The sequence below is a fragment of the Scyliorhinus torazame genome, chromosome 29, assembly GCF_047496885.1.
Source record: "Scyliorhinus torazame isolate Kashiwa2021f chromosome 29, sScyTor2.1, whole genome shotgun sequence".
In the NCBI taxonomy this organism is placed as follows: Eukaryota; Metazoa; Chordata; class Chondrichthyes; order Carcharhiniformes; family Scyliorhinidae; genus Scyliorhinus; species Scyliorhinus torazame.
The window spans coordinates 12,180,928-12,190,910 of NC_092735.1; the positions used below are offsets into that span (position 1 = coordinate 12,180,928).

General features: G+C 52.8%; 1 protein-coding gene across 2 annotated transcripts in view; it reads left to right on the forward strand.

The window, feature by feature from the left end:
* The window catches only part of LOC140403868 (protein FAM234B-like), a 161,485-nt gene extending 151,786 nt beyond the window's left edge, over positions 1–9,699 (forward strand). For both annotated transcript variants that reach the window (XM_072492077.1, XM_072492078.1), the window contains exons 11-12: positions 2,250–2,373; positions 8,598–9,699. In XM_072492077.1, the coding sequence (XP_072348178.1) occupies positions 2,250–2,373; positions 8,598–8,815 (342 nt within the window). In that variant the 3' untranslated portion in view covers positions 8,816–9,699. The remainder of the gene's footprint in view (positions 1–2,249; positions 2,374–8,597) is intronic.
* Positions 9,700–9,983: the final 284 nt, after the last annotated feature.

Here is a 9,983-nt window from a genome sequence, read left to right on the forward strand (position 1 = left end):
GCCCCGGTCTCCATCAGCCCAGTGGCCCCGGTCTCCATCAGCCCAGTGGCCCCGGTCTCCATCAGCCCAGTGGCCCCGGTCTCCATCAGCCCAGTGGCCCCGGTCTCCATCAGCCCAGTGGCCCCGGTCTCCATCAGCCCAGTGGCCCCGGTCTCCATCAGCCCAGTGGCCCCGGTCTCCATCAGCCCAGTGGCCCCGGTCTCCATCAGCTCCTCACGCCAATCAGACAATGACCCATTTATCCATACTCTCTGTTTTCTGGCAGCCAATCTTCATACCCAGACTAATATGTTATTCATAATAATAATGATCGCTTATTGTCACAAGTAGGCTTCAATGAAGTTACTGTGAAAAGCCCCTAGTCGCCACATTCCGGCGCCTGTTCGAGGAGGCAGGTACAGGAATTGAACCCGCGCTGCTGGTCTTGCTCTGCATTACAAGCCAGCTGTTTAGCCCACTTTGCTTAACCGGCCCCTAACACCATGAGGTTTTATTTTCCACAATAACCTTTGATATGGCACCTTATCAAAAACCTTCTGTAAATCCAAGTACAGTCCACCTGTCAGGCTCCTCTTGATGCACAGCGCATGTTGCTTTTCAAAGAACTCTAATAAATTGGTTGAACAGGATTTTCCTTTCACTGAACCGCGCTGTCTCAGTTCTTCCAAGTGCCCAGCTATAGCTCTTCAATGATTGACTCCAGCACCTTTCCCATGGCAGACGTCAAGCTAACTGGCCTATAGTTCCTGTTTTCTGCCTCCCTCCCTTCTTGAATAGATAGGTTGTTACTTTCAATAGAGGGGATATGTTTGTGACTTTGCCATTCCTTCACTGTCGCTGGGTCAAAACCTTGGAACGTCCTTCCTGTGTACACTGTGGGTGTACCTACACCACACAGATTGCAGCTTGACGGCACCTTCTCGAGGACAATTAGCATTGGGCAATGAATGCTGGGGAGGTGCTGTGACGCAGTGGGTAGGGTCCCTGCCACTGAGCCAGAGGCTCCGGGATCGAGTCCCACCCCAGGACTTTGTGTCCAAGAAAGTACGTTTGTAACGCGGCCGACCAGGTAGAATATCAACCTGCAAATCCTTCTTTAATAAAGGCGAGGGGAGCCCGAGGAGTAAGCAAAAGAAGATGTTTATTTATAAGAACAACAATTTACATGAGGCCTGGTTATAACTCACCGGGCCCTCTCTCTGTGTTGGTCGGTTCCTGACTGGCTGACCTTTTATACAACATGGTTATCAGCCCCTTAGTTCACGGGGCAGCTCATACTCTTCCAGCCACAGGGGGGAAATAATAGACCCTGCTCCATCCGTCATACGATATAGGAGCAGAATGAGGCCATTTCGCCCTTCAAGTCTGTTTCACCATTCGATGATGGCTGATCTCATCCTGGCCTTAACCCCATCGTCCTGCCCCTTCTGTATAACCCTGCAATCTGTCTAACTCCTCCTTAAAATTAATTGACTGTCGGCAGCACGGTGGCACAGTGGTTAGCACTGCTGCCTCACGGCACCGAGGTCCCAGGTTCGATCCCGGCTCTGGATCACTGTCCGTGTGGAGTTTGCACATTCTCCCCGGGTTTCGCCCCCACAACCCAAAGATGTGCAGGGTAGGTGGATTGGCCACGCTAAATTGCTCCTTAATTGGACAAAATGAATTGGGTACTCTAAATTTGTTTTTTTTAAATGACTCACTATCCCAGCATCCACCGCACTCTGGGGTAGCGAATTCCACAGATTCACAGCCCTTTGGGAGAAGTAGATTCTCCTCAAATCCGTTTTAAATTTGCTACCTCTTGTCCTGAGACTATGCCCTCTCGTTCTAGAATGTTCCACAAGAGGAAGCATCTGCTTCACGTCTACTTTATCCATACCTTTTATCATCTTGTGTACCTCAGTTTGATCTCCCCTCATTCTTCTAAACTCTAGTGTCCCGTGCAGTTTATTACACCTTCCAACACGCCAATGGCTGCCGGTAAGAGCAGGAGAGACCCCTGGTCAGCCACGCTTGATGTGGAGCGGCGTCCCTCACACAAAGTTCCCAGGGACACACTAGAGACCTGTTCCAGGAATTACTAGCAATGGAGACAGACGAAAGTCTGCACCATTAGGATCGGGAAGAGAATCGGACGGGTGGGATAAATGCCTGCCTAGGCAGCAACGCCCGCATCCTGTGAATGAATAATGACAACAACAGAAAATTCCAGGTTTGTGTTGATGATTGCTCACTTTTCTGTTTAGTCACAGGCCCAGAGGACAGACCCCAACTCACAGAGCCAGTACCACCTCTACCTCCTGCACCCATTGTATTCCAGTGTCCTGCTGGAGCTGGCCAACAGCACGGAGGTCGTGACAGCGTCAGCCAGTGAGTACAGTCCCGAAGCCCAGGCTTCAAAGGGTAACAGTGAGAGGTGGACTGTCCGGCTGGGACAGAGACCTCGGACTGGGACACAGCATTGTTACTCCACCCTGCTAACCCCATCCCTCCAAATCCCTTCACTCGTATCAGATGTACCCGGTTAAAGTCCCCAGTTCCAATGTCACCACCTAGTGTGACAGTGTCACTCAAAGCAGCCTATTTACAAGATGACCATCCTCCCAGCAACAGAACGTTCTTGTTTTTTTAAAAATCAACGAACTTGGGTCACTGTCGGTGCGGACGTTCTCTCCGTGTCCGCAAGGTTTCTTCGGGGTGCTCCGGATTCCTCCCATAGGCGAAAGATGTGCCAGTTAGGTGGATTGGCCGTGCTAAATTGCCCCCTAGTGTCCAACAGTTAGGTGGGGTTACAGGGGAGCGGGCCTGGGCAGGGTGGTCTTTCAGAGGGTTTTAACCACCCAGTCAATCTTGCCCTTCTCATATCTGACACAATGGATAGATGATCGGTGTGGCCGTAAACCATACTGAATCGCTGCTTTGCGATGGGTTCGCTGCTGCTCCATCGGTAAGCTGGACCCTAGAATCATAGAATCACTACAGTGCAGAAGGAGGCCATTCAGCCCATTGAGCCTGCCCCAACCCTCTGAAAGAGCACCCTACCTAGGCCCCATATCCTATCCCCGTATCCCAGTAACTCCATCCAACCTTTTGGACTCCTAGTGATTCCAAATAAACCTGCTGGACTTTAGCCTGGTGTTGTAAGACTTCTTACTGAACCTTTTGGACACAAAGGGACAATTGAGCAAGGCCAATCCACCTTACCTGCACGTCTTTGGACTGTGGGAGGAAACCCACGCAGACACGGGGAGAACGTGCAAACTCCACACAGACGAGTCTAATAAATGGAGGGGGGTGGTCCGAGGGGGAGAAGAGCATCGGGTGTCGCTATATGCGGATGACCTGTTGCTGTACGTGGCGGATCCAATGGAGGGGATGGCGGAGGTCATGCAGACTCTTAAGGGAGTTTGGGGAGTTTTCAGGCTATAAGCTCAATGTAGAGAAGAGTGAGCTCTTTGTATTACAGGCGGGGGACCAAGAAAGAGGGATAGGGGACCTACCGCTGAGGAGGGCGGAGGGGAGCTTTCGGTATCTGGGGATCCAGATAGCCAGGAGTTGGGGGACTCTACATAAACTGAATCTGATGAGGTTGGTGGAGCAAATGGAGGAGGATTTCAAAAGATGGGACATGTTGCCGCTCTCGCTGGCGGGTAGAGTGCAGTCGGTCAAAATGGTGGTCCTCCTGAAGTTTCTGTTTGTGTTTCAGTGCCTTCCCATCGTGATCACTAAGGCCTTTTTTAAGAGAGTAGGCAGGAGTATTATGGGGTTTGTGTGGGCGAATAAGACCCCGAGAGTAAGGAGAGGGTTCCTGGAACGCAGGAGGGACCGAGGAGGGTTGGCGCTGCCAAACCTGGGGAGCTACTACAGGGCAGCAAATGTGGCGATGATCCGCAAGTGGGTTATGGAGGGAGAGGGGGCGGCATGGAAGAGGATGGAGATGGCGTCCTGTAAAGGAACGAGCCTGGGGGCGTTGGTGACGGCACCGCTGCCGCTCTCGCCGACAAAGTATGCCACGAGCCCGGTGGTGGCGGCAACGCTAAGGATCTGGGGCCAGTGGAGACGGCACCGGGGTGCAATGGGAGCCTCGGTGTGGTCCCCGATCAGGGGTAACCACCGGTTTGTCCCGGGGAAGATGGACGGGGGGTTCCAGAGCTGGCATCGGGCGGGGATTGGAAGAATGGGGGACCTGTTCATCGACGGGACGTTTGCGAGCCTAGGGGCACTGGAGTAGAAGTTCGAGTTACCCCCGGGGAAATGCCTTTAGATATATGCAGGTGAGGGCTTTTGTGAGGCGACAGGTGAGGGAATTCCCGTTGCTCCCGGCACAAGAAGTTCAAGATTGGGTGATCTCGGGTGTATGGGTCGGGGAGGGCAAGGTGTCGGAAATACACCAGGAGTTGAAAGAAGAGGGGGAAGCGCTGGTAGAAGAGTTGAAGGGTAAATGGGAGGAGGAGCTGGGGGAGGAGATCGAGGAAGGTCTGTGGGCTGATGCCCTAGGTAGGGTTAATTCCTCCTCCTCGTGTGCCAGGCTCAGCCTGATACAATTTAAGGTGGTCCACAGAGCGCACTTGACGGGGGCGAGGTTGAGTAGGTTCTTTGGGGTAGAGGACAGATGTGGAAGGTTCTCAGGGAGCCCGGCGAACCATGTCCATATGTTTTGGTCATGCCCGGCACTGGAGGGGTTCTGGAGAGGAGTGGCGGGAGCAATATCTCTGGTGGTGAAAGTCCGGGTCAAGCCAAGCTGGGGGCTAGCAATATTTGGAGTAGTGGACTAACCGGGAGTGCAGGAGGCGAAAGAGGCCGGCATTCTGGCCTTTGCGTCCCTAGTAGCCCGGCGAAGGATCTTGCTAATGTGGAAGGAGGCAAAGCCCCCCAGCCTGGAGGCCTGGATAAATGATATGGCTGGGTTCATAAAGTTGGAGAGGATTAAGTTCGCCTTGAGAGGGTCTGCGCAGGGGTTCTACAGGCGGTGGCAACCGTTCCTAGACTATCTCGCAGAGCGTTAGAGGAAGGTCGGTCAGCAGCAGCAGCAACCTTGGGGGGGGGGGGGGGAAGGTCTGCCTGGGAGGGTGGATGAGCAAGAGATAACATGAAGGGTTGGGGAAACTGGCACGTACGGGTGAGGGCCAGTGTACAAAGCTGTGTAAATATATCATTTTGCCATGTATATATCTTGCTCTGCGCAATTTCTCGTTTTTTTTTGTTACGGGGGGGGGGGGGGGGGGTTATTGTTTGGGAGAAAAATTGTGTTAAAAAACTTTAATAAATATATTTAAAATAAAAAATAAAAACTCCACACAGACAGTGACCCAAGGCTGTAATTGAACCCGGGTCCCTGGCGATGTGAGACAACAGTGCTAACCCTGTTTTCTCTCAGCCAGGTCCCCTGCTGCTGGCCTCTATCCGGTGCCCATCACCCCTCACCCCCTTGTACAAAGGGAGGGTAACGTTGGGCTCAGTTGTCATGTTTCTCAAAGCTCGTCAACTTGCAGATCCCATCACCCCACTCGAAGACGAGTGGGCGGAGATCGCAGAGAAACAGTGGAGATATATCCCAGTGTGAGAGAAGAGTGTCAGGGGCTGAAAATCAGGTGGAAGAAACCAGAGGTTTATAAATAATCCAGGCGGTTTCAATTCCTGGAGATTTGATAATACAAATTGGGACCACTCGCCTTGCTGCTTCAGTCTGTTCAATGTCCTGGTTCACTTTCTATCTGGAGAGGGAAATATCCCAAGTAAAATGGCCACAACTCATTGGACAGAGACTTTTCACAAGATGATTCTCAAATAAATTTTGATGGTGAACCATGGAAGGAAATAGAGGTAACCAAAAGCTTAGCCAAGGAGGCGGAGAGGGACGTGGAGAAATCTAGTCCGGGAATTCCAAGATCAGGACCTCAGAAGCTGAATGCATAAGCGACAGTGGTGGAGCAATTAAAATCGCGGATTCCCATGGGGCCTGAACTGAAGGAACACGGAGATCTCAGTAGGCCGAAGGTGATGAGATGCAGAGGGGAAAGGTCATGATGGGGCTTGAACACAAGAATGAGGATTTTAACATCACAGCGTTGCCAGGCGGGAAGCCAATGTAGGTCAACAAGAAACATGTAGATGATTGCTGGGCGAATTAAGATTTGGTACGAATAAGGATAAGGATAGCAGTATTTTGGGTGAGGTCACGTTTATGGAGGCAGAAGGTGGGAGAGTAGCCAAGGGGACATTGGAATCTTCGAGTCGGGAGGTAGCAAAGTCTGTGAATTTGCTCCCTGATCACAAAAGGTGTTGAAGGAGAATCTGCGGGGCCCAGATATCAGTTGTTGCAGTCCTCGCCTCTCAGCTGGGCCAGGTACATTCCACCCACATTTCCCCGGGGATCCTGGACACAGCAGACATTGTGTCCTGCACAGAATTTGATCATTTCACTCTTCTCATCCTTACAACCTTCACCTCTACAGTAAGCAACCATTCATCCAGCTCGCTTTGAAAGGAGTTAATCGCCTCGGCTTTTCTCTGGGCCAAAAGCAATTCCCTGACCTTGTCGTGGAAATCAATACTCGTGTCTTCGGGTCTTCCGAACAATTAGTTATAAAGGTTGAATATTGTGAGAAACTCTTTCGACGTGTTTGACAAGTTGTGCATGTCGAGGCAAGTCACAGGTTTGTGCAGTGGGACAAGGGGCAACTGACCCCTCCCGTTATACCGCCAGCTTTGTGTACCTCTCTGCCCTGGGACGGTAAAGCCCTGTGCGCTGGAACCTGACAGCCAGCTAAAAGCATTAATGTTGGGAGGGAGCCCCCTCAAGGGTTAGGGTCGAAAACCTCAGCGAGTTTCCCATTCTAATATTGTCTCGTTCTTGTTTTCCAATCCCTACATGTCCTTAACCCTCCCTTATCTCCCCAACTTCCTCCGCCTACAAGCCTCCGAGATCTCTGTGCTCCTCCGATCTGGCCTCGTGCGCGTCCCCAGCTTGCATCGCTCCACTTTTAGTGGCCATTGTTCGGCTGTCTGGGCCCTAAACTCAGGAATTCCCTCCCTAAATCTCTATTGCTCTGCACCTCCCCTCCTTTAACCCCACCCCTTTAAACCCCAGCAACTTTGGCTGCCTGCGCAAGTACATCACTGTTGGTTCGGTGTTAATTTTTTAACAACTGACAATATTCCCGTGAGGCGCTTTGGGAGGTTTTGCTGCATGAAAAGGCGCTATATAAATGCAGTTTGTGGTTATTAAACGGAATGGGTGAAGAATGCTGTTGAGTAACCTCTCCCCCACCCCCCCTTACCCTCCCTCTCATGAAGGTGCCAAGGGGACTTTCCATTCTGGTACCAGGGATGAGGGACTTCAGTTATGTGGAGAAGCTGGATTGTTCTCCCAGCAGATTTAACTTGGGTGTTGAAAATCATAACGGGTTTTGCTAGAGTAACCAGGAGAAGCTGTTTCGACTGGGGGGAGGGTCAGTAACCAGGGGACACCGATTGTAAAATAATTGGCAGAAGATCCAGAGACCAGGGCGGCACAGTGGTTAGCACTGCACCAGGGACCCAGGTTCGATTCTGGCCTTGGATCACTGTCTGTGCGGAGTCTGCACTTTTCCCCCCCGTGTCTGCGTGGGCTTCCTCCGGGTGCTCCGGTTTCCTCCCACAGTCCAAAAGATGTGTAGGTTAGGCGGATTGACCATGCTAAATTGTCCCTTAGTAACGGGAATAGGGCTCGGTGATCGGGGGAGTAGATCTGGGTAGTGTGCTCTTTTGAAGGGTCGGTGCAGATGCAATGGGCCGAATGGCCTCCTCCTGCCCTGTAGGGATTCTAATACTAGAATTACTTTTTTTACACAGCAGCTTGTTTTGACCTGGGAGTTTAGTGAAAGCTGATTCAATTGTAACCTTTGAAAAGGAAATTGGCTAAACCCTCAATAAAGAAAAACATTGCAGAGCTGTAGATAAAGAGCAGGGACCTGCCACATGCACGATGGAAGAATTGAGCTGTATCGTTCCTGTATGACTCCTTGGCTGGGCGACGGTGCTTTTGCATTATGCATTCTCCAGTGCGTCTTTGCCAGTGTGGTTATGTCAGAGGCTCTTCGGCAATGGAAGGCCTCACAACTGAGTCTGATCCTGTTGTCAGTTGACCAGCTCACCCCCCTCCGCAAACCCCAGCCAGGAGCATTGGGTTACGATCGGGAGCTGATTCCCCCCAGTTAGGGGATGCTGAATGTAACATTCCTACCGCCGCGCAGTCCAACTCAATCTGGAGCATTGTGCTCAGAACCAGGGGGATGAGGTTTGCTCCTGGGGGAGGACTGGGCTTGTTCCCAGGGTTGGGTATCAATGAGACTCGGTCCCCAAGGCGACTGGGCTTGGCTCCCCACGGCGATGAGGCTCGGTCTTGGGGAGGTTGAGGCTTGGTCCCGTGCGTTATCTATTGAATGTTCAGGGTATCAAGAGTCTGAAGCAGCTTATATCTGCAATTGGTGCATGCTTCCTGGTGGGATATCAATCAAAACAGTCCATTTAGAAGTCCTTTGACTTGCTGGTTTTCCCTGATGTTCTTGATGACATAACCATAAAACTTTCTGGAATTTCTTTTTATTCTATAGCTGGAATATTTGAGCAACAGAAGGACGCATTTTACGTGAGCATGACGGCGGGCTCCACACAAAAGTCTCATGAAAGCCGTACCGGGCCTCTGCTAGTGAAAGGCCTGGGCCTGAATTGGGCGATTTCCCACAGCAGGGTGGTGACGTTGGAGGAGGAAACTATCGGCACCATCAGGAAGTTCTTCTCCCAGATCCGTTTTTCAGCTGTCCAACACTGACTGGTAAATACACAAGGAAATAGACGACCCATCCTCCATCGTGCCTCCTGAAGTGCTTCACAGCCAATGGGCTCAGTCACCTGAGCCAGAACGTCATGAAGTCCCACTCTGGAAACTTAAGCACAAAATCTGGACTCACACCATTCTCCTCGTCTTTCCTTTCAACCTTCCAGCGAATTATTTCAAATTAACCACTTACAGATAACCAGAGGCCTCTTCCAGTTGCCTATCATGGTTGCCTGGGGCAACATCCCTTCCCGGTTGCCCATGACAACATTCCTTCCTGGTCGCACAGGACAAAATCCCTTCCCGGTCGCCCAGGGCAACATCCCTTCCTGGTCGCCCAGGGCAACATCCCTTCCTGGTCGCCCAGGGCAACATCCCTTCCCGGTCGCCCAGGGCAACATCCCTTCCTGGTCGCCCAGGGCATTATCCCTTCCCATTTGCCCAGGGCAACATCCCTTCCCGGTCGCCCAGGACAACATTCCTTCCCGGTCGCCCAGGGCAACATCCCTTCCCGGTTGCCCAGGACAACATCCCTTCCTGGTCGCCCAGGGCAACATCCCTTCCTGGTCGCCCAGGGCAACATCCCTTCCTGGTTGCCCAGGGCAACATCCCTTCCTGGTTGCCCAGGGCAACATCCCTTCCTGGTCGCCCAGGGCAACATCCCTTCCTGATCGCGCAGGGCAACATCCCTTCCCGGTCGCCCAGAGCAACATCCCTTCCCGGTCGCCCAGAGCAACATCCCTTTCCGGTCGCCCAGGACAACATCCCTGACCTGGTCGCCCAGGGCAACATCCCTGACCCGGTCGCCCAGGGCAACATCCCTGACCCGGTCGCCCAGGGCAACATCCCTGACCCGGTCGCCCAGGGCAACATCCCTGACCCGGTCGCCCAGGGCAACATCCCTGACCCGGTCGCCCAGGGCAACATCCCTGACCCGGTCGCCCAGGGCAACATCCCTGACCCGGTCGCCCAGGGCAACATCCCTGACCCGGTCGCCCAGGGCAACATCCCTGACCCGGTCGCCCAGGGCAACATCCCTGACCCGGTCGCCCAGGGCAACATCCCTGACCCGGTCGCCCAGGGCAACATCCCTGACCCGGTCGCCCAGGGCAACATCCCTGACCCGGTCGCCCAGGGCAACATCCCTGACCCGGTCGCCCAG